The sequence below is a fragment of the Argentina anserina genome, chromosome 6 (assembly GCF_933775445.1).
Source record: "Argentina anserina chromosome 6, drPotAnse1.1, whole genome shotgun sequence".
NCBI classification, from domain to species: domain Eukaryota; kingdom Viridiplantae; phylum Streptophyta; class Magnoliopsida; order Rosales; family Rosaceae; genus Argentina; species Argentina anserina.
In genome coordinates this window covers 58151-81908 of record NC_065877.1, presented here as the reverse complement: position 1 = coordinate 81908, position 23758 = coordinate 58151, and the positions used below count along the sequence as shown (strand labels likewise).

General features: G+C 37.7%; 3 protein-coding genes across 3 annotated transcripts; 1 reads left to right on the top strand and 2 right to left on the bottom strand.

The window, feature by feature from the left end:
* Positions 1-123: 123 nt before the first annotated feature.
* Positions 124-5019, bottom strand: LOC126798036 (phosphoglycolate phosphatase 1A, chloroplastic-like). Its single transcript, XM_050524854.1, has 11 exons — positions 4667-5019; positions 4152-4219; positions 3829-3921; positions 3678-3749; positions 3373-3444; positions 3187-3246; positions 2944-2996; positions 1639-1736; positions 905-1004; positions 505-608; positions 124-416 (listed from the first exon to the last, which is right to left on the bottom strand). Exons 1-11 carry the CDS (start codon positions 4938-4940, stop codon positions 310-312), a joined length of 1101 nt encoding a protein of 366 aa, XP_050380811.1. The 5' UTR covers positions 4941-5019; the 3' UTR covers positions 124-309.
* Positions 5020-10630: 5611 nt separating this feature from the next.
* On the bottom strand, positions 10631-13566 carry LOC126797466 (protein HEADING DATE 3A). Its single transcript, XM_050524091.1, has 4 exons — positions 13369-13566; positions 13098-13159; positions 10964-11004; positions 10631-10854 (listed from the first exon to the last, which is right to left on the bottom strand). The coding sequence occupies exons 1-4, from the start codon at positions 13564-13566 to the stop codon at positions 10631-10633; spliced, it is 525 nt and encodes a 174-aa protein (XP_050380048.1).
* Positions 13567-16980: 3414 nt separating this feature from the next.
* Positions 16981-23182, top strand: LOC126798326 (chromatin assembly factor 1 subunit FAS1). The gene is made up of 12 exons (XM_050525259.1): positions 16981-17632; positions 17753-17852; positions 18627-18774; positions 18846-18969; positions 19047-19414; positions 19497-19796; positions 20475-20556; positions 20636-20776; positions 21634-22038; positions 22250-22390; positions 22648-22693; positions 22774-23182. The coding sequence occupies exons 1-12, from the start codon at positions 17195-17197 to the stop codon at positions 22929-22931; spliced, it is 2451 nt and encodes an 816-aa protein (XP_050381216.1). The 5' UTR covers positions 16981-17194; the 3' UTR covers positions 22932-23182.
* Positions 23183-23758: the final 576 nt, after the last annotated feature.

Genomic DNA, 23758 nt, shown 5'->3' with positions numbered 1-23758 from the left:
ACGAAAGCAGATATTCATTATTCCAAAGGAAGATAGGACTCTATTATCAGTATTGTGGGTCTCCATAGTCCATACATAAAAAAAATATACATGGACAATATCCGACACGATGAAATACTACAGTATAGAAATCTGAATGCGAATTGTATTGAATCTTAAGGGTTCTTACACCCATAAATACAATCATCTGGAAGCTCTACAGAATGTTTCCAACCAACTTAATAAAGAGGATAGAGTTGCTTGTCAAGATTGATTCTATACCGGAATGAATAGTGTGTAAAGCAACATTGATGTTACAGGCATCAATAATCACACAGTTGTAGCCTTGAGAGACAAAAAGTCGGAAATTTTGTTGGTGTAAAAATCCGGTTGTATGGTGTTGCCGGGATTTTGAAGCACTGATAAAGTAGTGACACCTATTGGGCAGACCAGAAAAAAGATGATTAGTTCAAAAACACCAAAACAATGAAGTAAATTTGGCCCAATTATGAAGAACTTGTCTACCTGAGAGTACAAGAAGAGTTTTGCAACCACCATTTTGTCCAAACAGAATATCAGTATCCAATCTGTCCCCGACCATGCAAATTTGTGACTTCAGAATGCCAAATCTGTCATTCATCAAATTCAGGTGACCGGTATAAGCCATTATACACATATCATGATTTTTCATGACAGGAATGCTTTCATGAAATTCATAATTCAAAATCACTCAAGATGTGCAAGTTCTGCCATGTTCGCTACTTCACTTCAAATCACATATGTGATGGAAGACTATCTGAGTGTTGTATAGCAAGAAACTTCCTAGCAGATACAAGTCTTTGCATATAATAAACACTGCTGATGTTATTGGCTAATTTCATTAACAGTTAAACATACGACTAAACAAACAAAGCATTTGACTTACTCATTTGCCAAGTAGTCCATCATAAATGTCGAAGGCTTCCCCACAACCAGTGGTTCACGCTGAGTAGATCCTTGGATAGCACCAACCATGGAACCACCACCTGAAAGTGGAAGACTACATTTAGTATTTAGTAGAACATCATGACAGATATAACCAACTCAAAGGCAAAGACTCCATAGAGTTTGGTACGGTGTGATACACTAAACTGAAACCAAGTTTCATTTGAAATCCTAGGACTGCAAAGTAATGATTCTGAGGATCTCTTTAACAAAGACAACATTATACTTATATCATGTCAGGTGAAATGTTTTATGGCTACAAAACGTAATAGCATTTGATAATAAAGTCTAAAGTTCAATTAGTACCAAATTATCCACTTCCACTTTATATATATATATATATATATATATATATATACACAGTTATTTACTTATAATTGTGGACAATTATTTGAAGATTGAAGGACAAAATCTCCATATTCCAATAGAACCTTTATCAATTTCCTTAGCACTTGCCCAGCCGGCTCTTTTGAGTCAAGAAGGTACATAAAAACATATCGAACAACCCAACACAGCAGCTGGCGGTGGCATTCTGGTATTAAAAAAATCCTCACAGCTATTTACGCAGAATTCTAACGAGCAAAACATTTGTGCAAGACATTCAAAAAAAAGTACTCTATATGCAAAATGGAAGAAGTAATCTATATGCAAAGTGGATGAAGGGGAGAACTAAACCTGCCCATTCCTGAGCATCTGTGAGATGAGTGACAGCATCACGATTTGTTGCAATGAAAAGACATCCAGGGTTTTCACGTATACAAAGTGTCCCATACCTACAATTATACAACATTAACTAAATATATACAGATACCTGAGAGCCTATAACAACAAACTACTTATTTGATATTGATACTAGGGTCTTCTTGGTTGACAAGAGAGGAGGAGGAGAGGGAATTTGAACTTGATAGGCCCCAAAACCTGGTCCGAAACTGTCACTAGACCAATAGTTAGTTGGTAAATTGGCACTTAATATAGTATAATGTAAATTACTTTCTGTTTATGCGTTAGATTCTAAAGAGCTCTAAAGAAAAGCAAATTTCAGCAGAAATCAGTTCATAAAAGAACAAAGAGGTATAAATGTGCAGAGGTGGATCCCAACTTGACATGTCAGATACACTATGGAGTACAGTATCACTAGACCAAGAGTGTTGATAAATTAATACTAAATAATGTTGTGTTTTTTGGCTTGTTGATTCAATATGGAGAGTTAGGATTTGCAGGCAAATCTGATCCAGAAAAGGAAAGAGGTATTTTCTATAAGCTTTAGGAAAGTAATCTCGTAGGATGCTGCAAGGATTTCTGATATTTTGTGTAGGAATCCTTAAATATTGTATCAGCAGCAATAGGGCTGCAGGGGGGGTTTTGGTTAAAGAGAGAGAGGAGTTAGGTCTAGTGTTTAGAGCCAAGGGTGATATAGAGATAGAAGCTATACCCTCCGTCTGCAATAAGTACTTGTACCTAAATTATTCAGTACTAGTAAATCTCTCAAGAGAGATCACAAAGGAGTAGGCAAAAGTTCTGCCCAACCTCTATACATCTGCTGTGTTGTTTTCTGTTTACTTTTCATCTATATTTTGCGGAGTCGTAAAGTAGAAGATCTAAGAAGCTGCTTACCATAATAGAGACTGCACATTTCTGTTTTTTAACATAATTTTTACAAACTTTCAAATTTAAGCACAAATACAGTCCACAGAAGGTTAGAAGGAGATGATCAAACACTTGTCTGTGATGTGGGATTAATTTTTCAATCAAAACCTTCAGGACTAAAACTATATTGTCTGTCCTGAATTCACTGCAAACCACAGTCCTAACAATCTTCCCAAACAAAAAGAATCTGATACAAAAGGTACATGATCGAGCATGATTCTCCTCATTCTAGTGATAAAGAAAATACAGTACCTTGTAACCAAAAAGACAGTGCAGAGATACAGCAGATACAAGACAGTTGTACTGGACATTTCAGGAATCAACAAAACTTACTGAATTTTGAAGTAGTTGACATATCGATCAAATCCAACCACAACTGCTCCAACCTACAAAACGATAAATAAACAAAATTATTAATATTTAAGTCCAGAGCAAGAAAAAAATCTAGTTCTATGTTTGTGGCTCGAAGAAAATGCAGAAGAGAAAGGTATACTCGTAATTTTTATCAGTGCCAAAAGTTAAAAGAAAACAACCATTAAAAGCAGTTATATGAAACAACAAAGGACAGAGGTATACGCTCTCATCATGCTCCATCAGAAACCCAGGCTTCAGCTCTATCTTCTTCCCTCCATCTTCCTGTGTAATGCTCTTATAAGTTACATTGATATCACAACTTTTAATCTATAGATTAAATAAGAGAATATAGACAGACAAAAAGGTGGCAAGTAAGGATATTTAGGCTAAGTTGGGACTTCTACTCACTGGTCCACCAAGGTATTGAAAACCAGCAAGCTCGAGCTCCTTCAAGATTCCATCCTCGCCAATCACATAAACCTATAGGATTCCAGATCATCAGTCTTTTATCATCTAGATTCATCACTAGCGTGTACTATAATCCATGTGTCATTCAAGAACTACAAGAACTCTATATACTAAAGTAAGCAATATTTATAAATATTCAAGAACTATTAAAATATTGAATGAAATATAAACAACAACAAAAAACCTTTACATATTCCACTGCTATAAGTGGAATCCCTTTGAGTTTATGCTTCACGTGCAAGTACCTTTTTATCTTTAGGAAAATTTATGGACTTCAAATAGGCAGCAGAAGCAAATGATGAAGCAAAAATTTCCTCCTGCAATTGTTCATTGAGGTTAGCATTACTGGCATACTGAAATTTGTGAACACTCGAAGAAATAGGTGAGTAAACTGACCTCACTGACATTCAGACCAAGTGTTTCGAACTTTTTACCATATTGCTTCCTAGATTTTGTTGAGTTGTTGGTAACAAAGACTAGTCGTTTTCCCTGAAGGAAAGACAATATGCAAAAATTTGAGGCCGCATAACAATACTCATCTCTAAAAATAATCACCATGTCTTTATGCTGACAAAGAAGAGAATATCATGCTACATTTAAGTCCACCTGCCTAAACAAATAGTTGAATTCAATACAGTAAAATAGACATTATATTTCTAGTCATATGTATAAGTATAACGATAATTCTCCATGACTAGCGTCTAGAGTCACCAGCAGACCTTGGAGCGCAGCATATCAAGAGTTTCTGGAACACCATCTATCAGCTTATCTCCTTTCCATATAACTCCTGCAGTTTTCCCATAAGTACAAACATTGTTCAGTTGTGGAGTGCCATCTGAAAACGTGTGTGTATAGTTGTGCATATATCCTAAGATTGTTTCATAGCATAACATTATTCGATAAAACATTATTCAGCAATCCTTAGAGCCACCTAACTACTTTGACAATCGAAATTTGTAAGCAACCTGCAATCACCAAACCAACACTTGTAATTGAATACATGGTTGTTCACTTCACAAAATCCCAAAACTAACAATCAAGGATAAACGGAATAGTTGGTGCTGTACCCTAGCTTTTGCATATGGCATATAACTCCGAGTCTCTAATCACTAGTCCAAACGGAATAAAAGAAATTATAACTGTTCTACAATCGCCAATTCCAACGTTGAATTCAATTTCATGTTGATATTGGGGAGGAAAGTTGAAGCTGAAAGAAAAAGAAGAAGAAGAAGACCATCGCAGTCGAAGATGAAGGTCTCGACAGAGTCGATGAGCTCATCAGCATTGGTGAGAGGCTGCGCGGTTGCTCGGGTAGTGAAACTCTGCATTCTGGACATTCTAGAGGACTTGTTGTTCCATGCGATGCTCACTCTCACAGCAGCAGCAGCAGCAGCAGCATGTGATGAGATACTGTTATAATTCGGTAACTGACAGTTCCTGCTGCTGGACAACACCAATTGCTTTGATGGGTTTGCAGATACACAAAGAGAAGCTGCTCTGCTCAGCATCTCTCTCTCTTCTTCTTCTTCTTTTTTTCTTTTTTTCTTTTTTTCTTTTTTTCTTTTTCGTTTTTTTTCGCTATTATTGTTTGGTGTTCATCGCTCGAGGCCGTTAGCCTTTCAACTTCCCCTTTTCAAATGGCCGTCTGTGATCACACGTGTGAGGCTGAGAGCAGAAAATCAGTAGATAAACACTGGAACTTCCTTCACTAGTTTTTGACTTTTTTTCTTTTCAACTGGGCCTTGCGAATCCATTTTCTGATAAAGACCCAACTTTTTACTCCAGATTGTTGTTGACTCCAGATTGTTGTTGGAAGGCCCAACGTGACTCATGCTTGCCGTTTGCGGACGGCGGCCTGGTTTGATTTACCCAACTTTTTTCATTCGATGATGAACAACTTTCAGATCATCCGATCATCCGATCATTCAGATGCTCGCTTGCCAAGCATCTCCAACAATATTGCTGATTTAAAATATTCTAATAATTTGTTAAATTTTTAAATAAATTAGAGTTCTAACAAAATTGTTAAAAGTTATCATTGTTTGCTAGATATTGTCAATTGCTCATCATTTGCTAAATAAATAGCTAGATATTCGTAACCCACATGTCAAACTATGATTTGATAAAACATATCATTTAGCAACTATTGTTGGACTTGTTAAATCGATTGTTTTTTTTAAATCAACAATATAGTCATATATTAATGTAGGAACATAACATGAAAATGAAACAGCCTCTAGAACTTCGAAATAATGGAACCATGCGAGCCATATAAGCAAAACATATATAACTCTATGCTACCAAACCATCAAATAAAAATACACGAGTAACCAATAATCTATAACCATAACCAAATGTGAATCTACTCACTTGTTATCCCACTAGAGGCATCCTACTAAGGGGACTTAACCTAGCAAGATCTAAAGAGACTTCCTGACTCCTAGGGGTCTCCTCAACATGGACCACAAAAACAACATCGTCGGGGTCACCCCTATGTTTGCTTGAATTGATAGGTTCTATTGAAGGCAAACGATCCACCCCATCGCATAATCTAGTGAAGCCAAAGATAACAATTGACACCAAACCCTAGCCCAAAACCATTTACTAAGAGCACCCAGAGTATTAGGCACCCACACATTAGAGTTGTCGTTCAAGGGTTTTGAGTGCAACAACGCCAACCTTGGTATATCCTCGGTTACAACGGCGAACCCAATCACGACCGGCCTTGACCACCCGACATCGGTACTAACCCTTGCATACACCGTGCTGAGACCACAAGATCTAAAGTGTGAGAAAGAAGAAACTCGACTTGCCAATTCGCCAATCTCAAATGGATAGAAAACCTGCTGGACTTGGAAGCAATGACAAGGAATCCCAACACCCCCACCTCAATTGAGCACTAGCGAGATCATGAAACCACAACGTATTGAATTTGCCAAGTTGCCATCCAAGAACCCTAGGAGACGACTACCTCGAATCTCGATAGATGACCAAAGCAACCCCAAACCTGGAACCAAGTTGAAGCTTTCACCTCCAAACTTGTTGATGCCACCGTTACCTGTATAATTATCCTTTAACTCATTGCCGCTAAAGAGACAACATGGGGTTTGGCAGCAGCTGGAATGAGGGCGGCAGGGGCCGGCTCGGGGAAGACGGCAGGGGTCGGCTCATAAGAGGCAGCAAGCTCAAGTGGAGCCGAAGCGGGGTCGGCGGTTGGATCTGGATACGGAGGTGGTGTGCAATGCTTATAGGTGCGCAAGACGGCGAAAGTGAGAGGGAGGGTCAGTTGTGGCTCAGAGGAGACCGGAGAAGTTGTGACCAGCGCGGGAGAGATCATAACGATATGTTCTAGCATTTGGAGTGAAGGTGGGGCAAGCAGCGATGACTAGAGATTGTAGATTAGAAGAGATGAGAGGAAGTCGAAAATGTTGTGTTGTGGGAGGTGGCAATGATACAACAACTGAGCCTGATGCTTCTGTTAGGCTAGAGTCAAAAGTTGGGCCCGAGGAAAAATGGAATGGATCTGGCCTACTTGTTGAAAGAAGTGCAGTTGTTGGAGGAGGACTGGGGTGGGATAATAAAATGAACTCCAGCAGGCCTGGGTTAGTAACCTGCAAATGCTTGTAAGGAAAGGTGGTTTCGTCAAATAAAACATCCCTAGACACGATTAGTGTTTTGATCTAGACAACGATAACCTTTATGTTAGGGATCATAACCGATAAAAACACACTCAACATTACGACCATAAAATTTATTAGAGACATAAGACCTAAGATGAGGAAAACAAGAACAACTAAAGACACACAAAGAAGAGTAATAGGGTGGACTACCACAGAGACAAATACGTGGACTATCCCAAGCAATGGTGGAAGTAGGAAGAACATTAATGAGAGAAACAAAAGTCAAGGCAGCTTCAACCCAAAGATGATGGGGTGCCCCATAAGCAAGAAGGAGACTACGAGTGGCAGTGACAATATGGCGATATTTACGCTCGGCAGGACCATTTGTTGTGGTGTATGGTGACAAGAAAACCTTTTGTTGAATATGTGAGAAGGCATTATTAACATATTCAGTCTCATTGTCGCTTTGAATGAATTTGATGGTATAATGAAAAATATAATGAATCATGGCAACCAAAGTCTGAAAATGAGTCAAGACTTCATTTTTGCGTCGCATGGGATAGATCCAAGTATAACGAGAAAATTCACCAGTAAAAAGAACATAATACTTGAGACCACTGGTAGACAAAATATAGGATTGCCATGCATCGCTATGTATAATATAAAAAGGAATGCTAGCAGTCTCGTGATTCGAAAAATACGACAATTGGTGAGATTTTATTGAGTGCACAAATTTGACAGGAGGAATTAACTAATAACATAGAACCAAGAGAAGACCTGAGCTCTCTATAACATTGGAAGACGGATGGCCCAAACAATTGTGCCAAACAGAATAATGAACGAAGGCAAGAGCATGTAGAGTAGAAGAGACACCTGACAAATTAAGTGGATATGGACCATCTTGACAAGGACCCTGAAACAAGAGACAACCAGTACGTAGACAATAGGTTTGATAGAAATTTGGAGCAAATAGAAAGAAAACAAGATTATCCTTAGTGAAACAGGCAAAAAAAAGATTTTTACGAATCGAGTGAATGCGAAATACATTGTGTAAAGAAAATTTAGAAGAACCTAATGATAAGGGTAGGTTACCAGTATGAGAAACGGACATTGAGTCACCGTTACCCATATAAACATTATGAGGACTGCCATAGGGTGTTGGATTGTTCACTGGCATAGCGGTCATATGATGTGTAGCTCCGGTGTCGGGGTACCAAATCCAGTCAACAACATAATGGACACCAGCGAAATTAGCGACAATAACAGGGCCGGAATAGCGAGGGGGCATTGAGAATGGCCATGTGTTTGCTGGTTGTCACCATTAGTGAAGGAGGAGCCGGGACGGAATAGAGTTGGAGCCATACTCAGAGAAAAGAATAATTTTGGAAATTTGGAGAATAGAAAGTGCAACAGCGGAAGTTAATTGGGTAGAAGAAAGACATGATTACATAAGCCTATACTACTGATACCATGTAGAATTGTATTCCCTTAATATAAACTGATTACAGTATACAAGATTTAAAGAATGATTCATAGCCTATTACAATATGGAATAAACAACAATAAAAGCTATAATTACAAAGAATCATAATAGTATATCAATTACTCAATCAATGCTATAATCAGTAGAGGAAATCATGCTTTTGAAGAGGAAGATCAGATCTCACTTAACATAATATTTTGGTGGCTCTCCCTTACAACGAAATGCAAAAGTTCCAAGCTCTCTTCCTTAAATTCTTATCAGGTGACTAATGTACGTAAGTTTTATAGAAGATCTTCCTACATCCTCGTTGTTTTCATAATTTCCAGAAAAGAAAATAAAAAAAAGAGAGAGAGGGAAGGCATGCTTGCTGATATAAGCCATAGCTGATAGAAAGTAGTATCTTGTTTTTCCATTTATTCTATTTACTTATTTAGTATTTATTGAGCACATTTGTTTCATAGTACTATCACTGCCCACCTTATTTTCTATCAGAAACCGACTCTCTCCAACGCCAGCTTATTTAAAAGTATGCTTGACCCATGTTTGGTAGAATTAAGTGCTCATTTGAGCTTGGACGAAAATGACCAACAAATCTGCAACAAAATGATGATTCTTCATCAACAGACACCCATAATTCTACAAATGAACACCGGAAGAAGAGTAAACCCAGAATTGCCCACATGATGACATCAAATCAAAGTTGAATTACTCTTTCGATTTGATCGAAACTCAAGTCCCATACCTAGAGAATCACTAAACAACCTTTATCAATTCAAGCTTCGACCAACCGACCTCATGTTTGCGGATATCTATTGGATCAAATCGAATGCGAGCGAGTTGCCTAAAAAATATGGGTAATTTACAGTAAAACTAACTCAATTCCAACTTGATTTCATCCAGGTTTTCGTCAATGAAAACAACTGAAATTGATGAAAAGTGAATGGAATTTTCCAACAAAAATAGGAGTTGCAAGGCTGTTGCAAGCGCAAGAATAAGGATGACGACTAAACCCTACCCAGGTTCTGATTTTGGGAGATTTCTATATTGAATTAAAGGTAGCAATCATGAATTCATGATGAACGAAGGAGGAAACGTGAAGCGAAGAACACGATTGAGCCTGTCTTGCATAGTCCGCCCAATTTTGGCGTCCTGTAACACCAAGTGGGAGGCTGTTATGGGCTTCAATAGTCCAATAAAGTTAATCTCTTGTGTCCCCTAACGTAGGATGTGTCTTATTTTCTTACTCAAGACAATCCCACCTCCCCTTAGCCCATGTAACAAACAGCCCACTATGTAATTCATCTGATTTGACAGGTGTCGGTTGACAGAGTTGTAAGAGACTACTACATATATGTTGTGATCGATGTTCCCATTCTGTTGTTTTTCTTCTAGTTTCTTACCCATTTCATTCCCAATTCCTAATATCGATCACTAACTGATAAACATACTCGAAACAAAAATGCAGCTAAAACATCATCGATGATATCACTAATTAATAAACACACTTTGAACAATGCCTCTATCATTTTGAGAGAGAGAGAGAGAGAGAGAGAAGACACAATATCTTTTATTTTTTTATATAGTAAGCCACAATGTAATTGCCAACAGACAATTTATACCCTTAATTTGGTTTGCTGATACAACTTCGTGTAGAGTAACTAGCAGGCAAGCTAGCTACCTGATCTAGTGATCGATCTAAATATATATGTGTAAATCTAGTGGATATGGATAAGTAGCTTGCTAGTGTGGGAACTAGCTACCCTTGTTTCGACATAATAACTTCACTGTACGTGCAAGGACTGCAACAACAATCTAGCTAGTTCACTGTAGAGTCATTATGTCGAAACAAGCTACTAGTTCCCACACTAGCAAGCTACTTATCCACATCCACTAAATTCACACGCATATATATTTAGATCGATCACTAGATTAGGTAGGTAGGTAGGTAGCTAACTTATTGTTACTAGTTGGACTATACCATATACATATATGATGTATTGACCATGACTACATTAATAATAGGGAATTACGACAAGCATGCACGATATATATATATATAGCTCATATTGAGTCGATAGATCGATTAATAAGAGTTTTATATTCTCCTTCCGCCGGAGCCTCTTTCTCTTTGGCAGTTAAAGTAGACCGCAGCCACCGGTGATCCAAGATTGTAGAGCTCGGCAAAGTCTCTGGTGTTAAAGTTTTGGCGCCATCCCGGAGCATACACAGTTTGCCTTCCCAGTTGCCGAAACAACACAAAAAGAAAGCGATGAATCCCCATTGTTGGCCGTGGACTTTCATAACACACCATCTCTTGGCCTGCGCATGCAACAACCCCTGTATAAGTTGATTTCCCTCTAATAATAGTTTCTGCCTTTAGTATTATTAATTCTAAAATGTAAACAGATCGAGAGTTCTGTACTCTCACCGAAACTTGCCCCAGTTGTTGCTGGGATATCAGTGACTAACCTACATAAAAACAAAACAAAAAGAAAGGTTAGTACGCGAAAGTAACATATCGGGGGATGCTTTCAGAAGAGGATTATTACCCTGACTTTTTTTTTACCCTAGCTAACAGTGTATATTCTCAAAGATTATATATACTTGTACTTTCCAAGTAACTACCCCCGTAAGTTGGCTACTTGATTTTGGAATGGTACCACTAAAAAAGGTTGCATAGCCAATCACAAAACTCGTGATATACTGATATACATATATATATAGTCCTCCTCCAGACTACACAATCTTTTTCAAAAAAAAAAAATATTGACCAGATAGAATAAAGAGCAAAAAAGAAAACCAGATAGAATAAAGAGCAAAAAAGAAAAACCCCAAAGTAAACTTCCAGGCCCTTGAGTCTTTGACCTCCAAAAAGGAGCCAACGTACGGCAACTATCACAATTCATCCAGCTCGAATCATCAAACAAATTGGCACCTCATAGTGCTCATACATCGATTCCTCCCGTGTGGAAATAAGTGTTAAGTCAGCAAGATAAAGTATTTAAAATAAACGCCATTCCGTATTGCTCTACCAAGGAAACATACATATATATGTATATATGCATGTCAAAATCTAGTGAGGCTTTATCGCGCCTTTTCTTTTGTCTCTCTTGCACTTTTCCAAACTTGCGCATCTCCCTTCATATAATGGTACGATAGCCTCTTGGCTACCGTGATTCATGTATTTACATCTATAAAGTAGCTGGAAATGGAACCCTGCGGGGGATTATAGTAACTGTACGTACAAACTTGAGGATAATTGAGAATGGTTTGGTTAGCAACAGCGGATCTAGGTGGTAGGCAGGGATGGTCTAAAGTGTTAGAGGGTCCGGTGTGAAAAAAAAAATCAGACCCTTTGTATTTATGAAAAAAAATCATAATAATAATAAATATGAATATTACAAAAAAAATACATATATTAAGCATGTAAATGAACTTCGTAAAATTTATGGTAATTCAAACTTAACTAGTTCAATATGGAAAAATTAACTACTACAATTAGCTCTCAATTGAAATCACATATGAGCTTGTACGCATAAACAATATATAAGAGAAATTAAGAGATTTAGACAATTGATGAAATTTTGGGGAAGAAGAGAATTAAGAGATCATTAATAGAATAAGGGGTAGCAAAAAATACAACATAGGCAAGTATCGAACACAAAACCTCCCTTGACACTCCATTAAGAAGCATATTGTGTAGCCAATACACCAACTGCCTCTTTCAGTTATTATTGGACCAAATTTACAATATATACATAATAGTTTTCCATTGAAAAAAAAATTGGGTCATTGCCGGTTGGAGGGTCTTATGCATTTGCACCGCCTTGACCACCACATGGCCGACACTGGTGATAGGCTGTCTAGACTCAAGCCTAGACAAAAATTTCCCATATATACAATTTAAGTGTACATGTGTAACCAAAGTAGGCTTAGTTCAGTTGGTTAAGTGTCTAATTCATTTTCCTCTATGAATGAGGTTTGAATCCTCCTTCGCTTAGTTTCATAGTTGTCTATCTTTATTTAAGTCTGTAATTACATAGGCGCACACCTAATTCTTTGCATCTATTTCTTCTTCCTTTAAAACTTCATTAACATGCAAGATTTTTGTTTCCTTCTCATTTTATTCACCTTCCTTTTCGAATTCTTTTCACTTTCATTTAGTATCAACATTGAAAAGGTTTTCTCGTATACACTGTGTTAATATTTTGTAAAGATTTTCTTTTCCTTTGATGAGTCTCGTATGCAACAAAAAAACACTTCAAACTAGCTTAGTTAAGTACCGGGGATCTCGGATCCGCCACGTACTGGTGGTTAGTTTATTGAATTATTGAGAATAATTAAATTTCACTGGGTTAACTTAAGACGTCATCGATCAGTGATAAGAAACGAAGGGAAAATAAGTTATGTCTGATAAGGCGGGAAAATAGTTGATCCTCTAAGTTTGAATAGTTATGGGTCAGGAATTGGTTACCAGAGCACTGAAAGAGAGGGATATGTGTATGTTAAGGGGCTTGGGGCTAACGTAAATGACAAACTTGCTTCTTATCGTATTTACATACCAATGCAAATATTCTTTCAGGTTGGGGTCACTTGGGCTGGGTGCATCAGGATCCACCATGACCTGCAAGCAACAAGTAGAATTTGATAAGTACTAAATGTGCAGCTGCGATCGGTGTTGACTTAGCCCGTAAGAGTAACATGATCGAATCGATAGAAAGAATCAAAAGGGGGTAATGCAAAGAGTCTAGCTAATTAAATAGTTGTCTCATGCACGCAAAGCAGAAATGCATGCGCGCTTTGGTGTATATCTCGTATAGCATAAGGACATACCAGAGTGTAGAAGGTCCTAAGATCCTCCCCTCCTATGTCAACTCGAGGCTGGCTGACGACTTGGGATGGTTTGAGCTCACAGCCATTGTTGACCTCCTTGGTAGTGTAAGCCACCCTGAGAGAAACAGACCTTGTAAAAGGGTCCAAAACATCACCTATGACTCTTCCCACAACAAGAGGGTCCCTGCCCCTAGGCATATTGATCCTTCAAGCTCAGCTATCTACACTCACTCTTTCACCACTTGAGAGTAGCTGGCTGAATAAGGACGTATAGCTAACAACTAATCGGGTGATCGATTTTGTGATCCAATTCAAGAGCCCCATTGGCCTATTTATATTTTTTTCCGGACTCGCTGATCGGATCTGTTGCTGATAGGTTATTGGCTGGTATATTGCCCAGTTAGCTAAATGCAAGTAATAGATTCTGTTTGATCGCTTTTCCCACCTTTTTGCCTTTTCTGTTTGTTGCCTTGTGGCTTTTGCTATCTGTTACTGATCAGATTGATATATATTTGGGAAAAAACTACCGATAATACGTGTCGTGTTTTGATATAATGATGACGTCACCACTAACAACCACCTAAAGATGGTTCAAGTCTCCTTTTACTAAATTCCTAGCTAGGGCTTCCAAGCGAGGTGATTACCAAAAGAGCTTAGTTATGGGTCTTGTGGTTAAGATATGCCCATCCTCTCTCAGTCTATCATCATCAATCATGTGAAGGGAGAACTCACTCCATCATCAACCAAGCAGTAGTGGACCAGCAGTTTTTATTCCCTTTAATTTATCGGGTCCAAAGCGCAGCCCATTCATCATCGTACGTACACCTTGTCAACCTCTGCTCTTTCTTGAGTTCCAACCCGGCCAAACCGAATCATCTATATATCTCTAACCATATGTATCACAGATAATTAACCTGCATGACTACATCAAATTATTACCTGCGCGCACATTTATATATAGCCTACTACAAACGTCAACGATTGCTGAAATTCTACGCACAAGATTCGTGGAGAACTCATCTCAAGCATTATGAGAATCATCGATCTGTTATCTCGATCATACCAAGGTTGTTTCTGTTTATGCGGTGAAGTGTGTGGGTTTCGGATGAAAAATACTGCATGCATGTATAGATGGATGAGACGGTGAGTTACTCACGAGCTAAATCGATCTTACTTAACTACGTACTCAAATTGGCTTAATAATCAATATTTTAAAAAATTCGCATTAAGGCTCGCTTAATCTTTAAGGCTACTTATATAACAACTTTGTTTTTTTATCTAGGTAGTGAGACTTTAAAAGCTTACTTACGCCTTTCACATCTATAGTTACGTTTTCCACGTTTTTTATTACGCTTTAAAAAATAAACTCTTTAAAGTATCATTTTATGTTATATATATAATTTGTTAAAATTGATGAAACCAATCTAAAAAGTTTAGATTGTGAATTATATTATATTTTAATGTAATATATTAGTAAGTTTGCATGTATATTTGTTTTTTTACGTATATAATTATATATTTATATATTTAACTACTAATTTTTTAAACATAAGACTTACGTCTTATGTAACTCAAGTTTTAAGGCTTACGACTTTTAATAAACTGTCTTTGGATACACTTTTAACTTTTTAAAACATTGGTTATAATAGCTAGCTAGGTTCAAGTTTCTTATTGGTTGGTGAGCTGTGTTGCATACACATGCTGAAAAGCATCGTTTCTCGAGGAGTCTGTTGATTTAACCATGTAGAATCGCATATATAGTCATGAATGTTATTAATTTATTTCTCTTGATATTTATTTTTATGAAAGGTACGTATAAATTGTATGTTATTTCGATCATCAGTTAAGAATATCCATAATTTGGCTAGCTAAAATTGCAGTGTCATGTGTACGTGCACTTGGTATATATCAGCATGCTGCTATTAGCTAGCTAGCTGGGATGATGAACGAGGGTCAGTGAACTAGGGTTGTAGGGGTTGATGCATGCGAGAGTTCAGGAATGTGTGGATATAGCTATCACTTGTTTGCTGTGGGATCGTTCGTCGTCAAAATACGAGTGTGTGCTCATGCCACACGAAAAGAACAAATCTGAAAATGCGAGATAGTGAGTGGTAAAGAGGATAGGGCCTCGGGAAAAGATCCTTCCATTTCCTCTAACCAATTATTGAGAGGGATTGGATCGATGAATATCGAGAGGGATCGGGATCGATCTAGGGATCGGATGGTGCAGTCTTCGAAATTAATGCAAGAAAAAAGAACAATTGAAAGAATAAAAACGAGTGGTACCTGCGTATGTGTGTATCACTACATGGATGCACTTTTTTCTTTAATTCCTCTGGAGATAAATAAAAGTACGTACCATTGGTCGCTAGAGAACAGATAGAACCTTCCCAATTCAGGAGGTCGGCGTGTTGTGGTTGGTATCGATCGATCAATCTACTCAATAATATCCGTCCATCCATATCCTCCAACAACGAACATATTTAGCACGTACTGAAAGCTAGCAGCAGCCACTTTATCATCCATCTTGATCGTATTTTACATAATCAATTCCCATTTAGTTAACAAAACCCTGGATCCCTGGCTTCCTTCCCGGCCGCGCGTATGCCTAGATAGCTACCTGATCGAATTCATTCTGCTGATGGATTTAATTAGAAGGACCAGTCTATGTCTTGTGTCCACTCAATTGGAACAAAAGTGAGAGGTGATCGATGGGAGGCGCCAGCAGCCACCCCTTTTTGAAGATCCTGATAATATCCATGCCAACCTGATCATCATCTTGAACAAATGAAAAGTTATATATCTTCCTAGCTAGTTACCTAACTATCGTGCACGAGTAGGGAAGCACTGAGTTTAACCTCTTTCGCCCCAACTTCGACAAACAACCATTATATATCGACTTACAATATATGTCCAAAAATTAAGTTTGAAATGAAATAACTGTGCACGGATAACTAGCTATGACGTATAGATACATCGTTGTCTATGGTAAATTGGTAATTGAATGAATTTATTACAATCATTTTCCCGACTAATGAACATAAATTATAGTTTAATTCAACCATTTTACAATATTGACAACAAACTTGGCACTTCTTTTTTAGTCAAAGGAAAAATGATCCAATAATTGAATGAAGAGATTACAAAGGTAGTCATTTTCCTACCTTATGTACATAGGACAATCAAGAACATACGACTAACCTGTTCGACTGTAACCTAAAATAATAATGTTGTGCTCACTAAATAAAGAAAATCGAGTATGTAAATCATGAAATATAGAAAATAGTATATAGGCAAAATGATAAGCATACAGGTGAACTAGGAAATCGTCACTGATTTGAAGACGGTGATAATGAGTGGCTTTGATTAGATCATTAGATGGGCAAAAGCGCGGTGGTTTGTGAGAAATGTTCCAGCAATTTGGTGACTGGTTCATTTTGGACTCAATTTTTTTTTTGGGTCTGTCATCAGGTTAATATGATTGGGCTGTTATGGTATTTATTTGGGCCCAAGGAACGAACACGTGGCAGCATATTCCAGTGGCGCGCAACTTAACGCGCGAGAGTGGAAATAATTTTTTTTGGGGGGCGGGAACAAATTTTGATGAAAAGAAAACAAATTGGTTTCTCGATGCTGGTGGAAAAGAATTCGAAATCATTTGTCATTTTGTTATATCGGTTTGCCGCTCTCAAACTCCTCCACCCATCACACCCTCTTTTTATTTTTCCAGAAAAAAAGAAGTTATTATCATCTAATTAGGGTTTTGCGTCGATCCCAATCCTATCATAAGACCCAATTCGGCCTCTGGTATTCTAGGAATTGAGAAATGAGTTGCCAGGCGGTGGTAATCGATGGTCGAGATCTAGTGAAGAATAGCAAGAAGCGGAAGAGGGGCGGTAGCAAGAGCCCAGAGGATCTAGGGGTTGAGGAGAAGGAGGCCAAGATCGACTTGTTCCGCAAAGAGCTCGATGGGCTGTTTGGGTACTACAAGCAAGTCATGGGCGAGAGTGGGTGCTTAGACTTGAAGCAATGTGGTACGGATCTGAAATCGGTGGTCGCGGCTTTGATGGAAGAGAGTGGGCTGCCGCTGTCAAAGCTTGTTGACGAGGTCTTCCACAAGGTCAAGAACGGGAATGATGACGTCACTCTTGCCACTGTGAAGAAGATGGTGCTCTTGGTCGGCCAGAGAGAAATGTACGGCGTGCCTAATGCCCACGCGGATGTCTTGGAGGACGATTCGGAATCATGTCTTTGGTGTTGGGAGGTACGGTGTTGCTTGCATACTAATTACTCGACATGTTATTCTATTTTCGTCAATCAAGCTTTTTCCATTTTATGTCTTCTACTTGGATTGTTACATCATTGTTGCTCTTGTCTATTGTAGACAAGGTATTTAAAGTTGATGCCGGCTTCCGTGCGTGGAGTATTGAATATTAGGCGTACCTGTAGAAGAAAGATTAATGAAAGGATCACCGCCGTTTCTGGTACAATATAATTCCTCAAATGATTGTTGGGTTTCGGTTATGTTCTGCTCTTTACATTAATAGAATCACCAATAATATTATTTTAGCATCATTTTGCTGCTGTTGAGCAATATAACAACTTGTCTGTGAAGAACTATGTTTTTTTTTTTTTTTATCATGAGCTGAGTTCCCTGTCTGTAACCTGTGGTGGGATATCCGATTTTTATTTTTTGAAAGGGGGATATCAGAACTATTTTGTTAGACTTATAGTTCATACCATGCATCTGTTAGATCATTCCTCCCAAAATTTAATTTCAATGAGTTAAGTGGCCCAGAATCTCAAATTGTATTGCAAGTATGTTGGAAGTAGAAAGATAGGAAATCACGTTGGTGTTCATTTATCTGCTCTTGAGTGTTATTATGTCGAAATTTGGAACATATGACAATGCTTTTCTAGAAAGCAGGGCTGCAAGCTGCTGATTTTCTACGTCAAGTGTCTGATTTGACTTGGGAATTGGGGCCTGATTAGCTTTATGTGAAGTAGTGCAACAAAACTTTCAACCTTGTTGAGCATGTTTCAGTCTTTGAGAGGAGGGCTTTTTAGCATTTATGATGTGTATACATGACCACTTTTATATGTAGTTCTATTTTATTCATTTTCATTGGACTCTGAATTAGTGCTGGCCGACATTCCATGCTTCAATTGAATACCTGTGCACGTTTTATTCTGGTATTTTTGTCTGCATTGAGTTCAATTGGTCGATTCTGAATTACTGGTGTCTGTGTTTGTTATAGCAATGATAATGGCATTACAAAAGCCGGATAGTGATCAAAGCTACATTCATGACCTGATGAAGGCATCAGAAATGATCGATAACGCTTCCTGTGAGACAAAGATTCGCTCATTAATCGACCGCCTATTGCTGAAAAATAGTGCAGATATGTATGTATATGCGCGAGTATCTGTATTACTGTTTCAAATTTTATATTCTTATGTTTGTTTGCTTACTGTAGGGTAAAAAAGGAAGCAAAAAGGGAAGAGAAACTGCAAATCAAACAAATGGAGCGAGATAAACGAGAGACTGAGAAAGAGAAACAAAGATTAGAACGTGAGCGTCAAAAAGAAGAGGTTCTAAATGTAAGTTATCTGTTGCCATAATCATTGTTGAGTTTTTGCTTTTTAGTTCTCTTGTTTTGAACTATTGAGGTATTCAGGAGAAGGAGCAAAAGCGGCTGCTAGAGGAGTCCCAAAAAAATGACAAGCGTCAGAAAAAAGAAGAGTCTGAAATAAGGAAACTACGGAGGAAGCAGCAAGAAGATGCTGAAAAAGAACAACGGCGCCGGGAGAAAGAAGAAGCTAAACTAAAAGATCAACTTTCCATAAAAAAACAAGCTTCAATCATGGATCGTTTTCTAAAAAGAACCAAACCCAGCCCTGCATGCCAGAATGACCAATTGCCAACTATAGGAACCACATCTATATCAGCAAGTAAGAACGAGGAGAATTTGCCGGACGCAGTCACTCAATCAATGGACCACACTTTTTCATCCATTGACAAATTTAATGCTGAAGATATCCGCAGGTCGGCTGCATATGCTGAAATCATAGAACCACTAATATTGTATCTTCTCTGAGAATACTGACAGGTTTTCTCCAAATTGCAGGTCACACTTGTCTTCTTGGCGCCATTGCGGTCATTCTATTCGTTTAAACAGAAATCAAAGTTGGGGAATACGTCGGAAGCCTAAGAGTGAGCTGTTTAAAGAACTTAAGCTTACAATCAGTAAAGGACTAGTCCATGGTGATGATATGGAGAAACTGGTTGATAGATGGGGAGAACCTGTTAATGAAGACATATCATGTCAAATTCTGGCTGAGGTCAAGAAGTTCAAATCAAGAAAGCAGTTGTTACAATTTTATAAGAGCCATAGACCTGCTTTTTATGGCATATGGTCGAAGAAAAGGTGAGCTTCTCTTTCATAATTTTAGTTGAGTGAGTCTAAGTGACATACATTGTGCACACACTGTGTCTGGAATGTACACACGTCAAATTCAGTATATGATCAATCTTCTTTGACCGCTGTTGAAGTTTCACATAGCAGATATACCTGAAAAGTTTCCTGTAATTAGTTGGAAACACACCAATGTTTGCACATAAATCTTTATACGTTAGCTGTTGTAGGCTTGTATTGATCATAAGACGTAAGTGGTTGGATGCCTTTTAACGTATAATTGTATCATTTTAATCGGACGTTTTGGTACAATCGTTAAAGATAAGCAAGAAAGTACTGTCGGATTGGTTTGAATTTGTTAGTTGTTATTGGGAAGTAGACTTCCATTTACGTAGGAATTGCAATATGTACTCTCTTCTTAACTTCAATTAATGTGTTATGGTGGCATTCTTCATAGAGAAAAAAAGCTTACCCTGAATTAAGGCAATTTCTTGTACCTTCTGAAAACAAAGGGATTTTTATTTCCAAAACAAAATTTAACAAGGCCTGATGCACTTGTGCATTTGAATCATATATTATGAAGTGCAGAAACTTTTTTTCTGGTTGCCCAATTAATAGTAGTGACTCTGAAGGCTCACCAACAAAGTGCTTATTATCACTCTGATGTATTCTTGCGATCTTATATTTCAGTCATGTTGTTGGACCATGTCATCCTCTTAGGAAGGACCCGGACTTGGATTATGATATTGATAGTGATGCGGACTGGGAAGAGGTAAGTTGTGTGCTGATTTTAGAAATGTAGTCTACAGGTATGAAATGATTTGCCCATAACAACTGTTTCATTGTCACAGGAGGATCCTGGTGAGAGCCTCTCTGATTGTGACAAAGAAGAGGAAGGAGAAAGTTTAGAAGAGGGATGTTCAAAAGCTGATGATGAAGACGAAAGTGAAGATGGTTTTTTTGTACCAGATGGGTATCTCTCGGAAAATGAGGTGAGGAACTGTGATGCTGCTTTTCAATTTAATAATATTCCGAAAGGATCATTGGATGTCCACTAACACCTGATTAGCAAAAAATGTAGTTGTAAGGTTTGTGCACAGACATGTTATGTCATGGCATGTAAAGTATGTATTGAAACCTGATATTTTGTTTACAAATGCATCTACCTGTGAAACTTGCCTGCTCTCTTCTTTTGTGGAAAAGAAGGGAATGGAAAGGATAGTGTGCTCCACAGTCACTTCCATTCAGTTTCATGGTGATTTATCATTCTGTTACATAATATTAAGGATTTGAATATTCGGGACTCCCAAGAATCAAAATACTTTCATTTGCATTAACTTATTATATAGGAATTGAAGTTCATCCATACGCTCATCTTCTTTCTGTCATTTTCTGGTTCAAGAGTATGTTAACATTGTACTTTTATTAGGTGACTACATTCCTAAACTTCGCTCCTGCTTAGTAGTGTATTGTCTAAGGACTGTGTTTCTATAGTGTGAATCCACATGGAGAAGTAATCTTATCTACTTGTTCTATTACATGCCAATCTTCCTTGTGATGGTATTTGAGAATCAGTTCTTATTAAATATCATTTATGCATGAACTTACTTATAAAATTACAGGACTTACCTAAAATAATATAAGTTTCATTTACTTATTGGGTGAAAAGGTTATTTGAGCTGCTTTAAACTTCTCAAATTCTTCATGTTGCTTATATATATATGTATGTATGTATATATGTGTGTGTATATGTATTGTGTAGTATGTACACACACACACTTATATTCATGAATACAGAATATATAGCTCTAAATTATCTATTTGACACTTGCTTGTTCGATAAATGCAGGGAGTAGAAGTGGACAGAATGGAAACTGATATCACAATTGTAGAAACCAATTTGCCCAGTTCTAAGCAAGATTCAGAGAGCGTGAAATTTTCTTCTTTGCTTAGGCAGCAAAAGTATTTAGGAAGTTTGACAGAACGTGCTCTTCAGAAAAATCAACCTTTAATCATATCAAACTTGATGCATGAGAAGGCATCTTTGTTAATAGCTCAAGATCTAAGTGGTACTTCTAAGTTGGAACAGATGTGCTTGCAAGCTTTGAGTATGCATGTTTTTCCTGGTGACTCATTGGTGGAGATATCAGTGGATGGCACACAAGACGAAGATAAACACATGTCAAATGGCAAATGCGGTATCAAATCAGGCTTTGCTGTGACTGTTATTCTGGAATCAGATCTTCCTGCATTAGTAAGTACTGATGCCATTCTACATTTGAGCTCAGAAATTCTTCATGAAGTTTTAGGGTATTTGTTTTAGGGTATAATCACTCAATCAGTTTTGATTGTGGAGAGGGAATCTCTCTAACAGTATTAGATAGGAAGTATAGGAGTTGGGTGGTTTACTCTTGAATTCTGCTTAAATTTGTTCATAGTTACTGAAAATGATACTGCAATTTCAGGTGTCTGTTATTCAGTCGTGCTGCTCCCAAAGTATCAATAAATTGTTACAAGCTTTGCAGCAGAAGTTCCCAGCTGCATCAAAGACTCAGTTGAGGAATAAAGTGCGAGAGATATCAGATTTTGTGGATAACCATTGGCGGGTGAGTCACTCATTTACAACTTTCATTTCCAACCTTAGGCATTGACATTCTTAACTGGCAATGCAATTGAACAGACAATGAGTACTAGGCCTATTACCTTGAGAGGAAGTTGCTAATCATGTCAAACTGGGTTTTATTGTTTGAATCACCTAATATTGAACACCCGATGAAATAGCATAACTAATAGGCTTGGTTCTGTACCTAAGCAGTACTCTATTATCCCTTTATGCTATAATACAGTTCAATTAATGATGCAGGTTAAGAGAGGAATTCTGGATAAAGTTGGCCTGTCATCGTCTCCGGGTATGTATAAATCTGCCTTCAAATGATGACCTCCATTATGTATTTTACTAATTATGCCTTTTGCTTTTCCTGCTTATCAGAAAAGGGTGTTGGGCTGCCTAAAAGTATTACCGCCTTTTTTTCAAAAAGGTGTTTGCCACCCAATGGTAAAATTAGCAACCCTAATACCTCACCCCGGCAAGTTGGGAAGTCAGGTTCTGTTGTGGAAGGGCAGCAAAGTTGCACATACGATGATTGATAGCAAATCTAGTTTCTGTTGTTGAGGCTTTAGCTGTTACTTCCTAGGTTTGTTGTGCTATAGGTCCATTTTTAGCCCATGTTCATGGCTTGTGTTTAAAGATATTTTGTTATCTATGAATCTCATATGGGCTTATTGTAAATAGTGAAGTAAAATGCAATGGCTCATTGTTGCACTGCACAGAAAGTTTTTGTATGAATAGCTAATAATTTCGGTACGGTTATGGATTTGGTGGTAAAGCTTTGACAGTGTTTGCTTGAGTTTCTCCAAATTTTTTATTTACTATGTAATTGAATGGAAATGAAGGGAAGTGATGAACACATTTTTCTGTATTTTCTGACCTGCAATGTCTGGGAAAAAAAATACAGAAGAGAGCTGTCATTGGGTTGGTATATTTGTTGGCTACCAACCCTGGAATTTTTTTTTGGTAAAACAAAGGAAGCTATGAAGCTGTAATAAAATGTACAATAGCATTTGTTTTTAGGTAGAAATATCACTTTTGGTCTTTGGTCATTAACAACTTCAGTTGGGGACTTCTTTACTCGCATAAAGTGACGAGACTCTGATACAAAAGAGTCGATCCAGTACTTACCATTCAGTATGCAGATTCCTCAAATATTACCTTTTGTTTAGGTCCCAACCTAGTCATGAAAATATTGTGGTGGCTTTCAGATTTTGATGGCCGTACGTCAAAAACAAAATCAGTGTTTCAGACTGTTAGCCGTATACAGATCATACAGATCATTCATCATTGTGTTTTTTTTTTTTGGGTCAATTCATTGTGTTTGTCCAACCGTTCTCAATTGTGGCTCTCTATATCTGCAAGA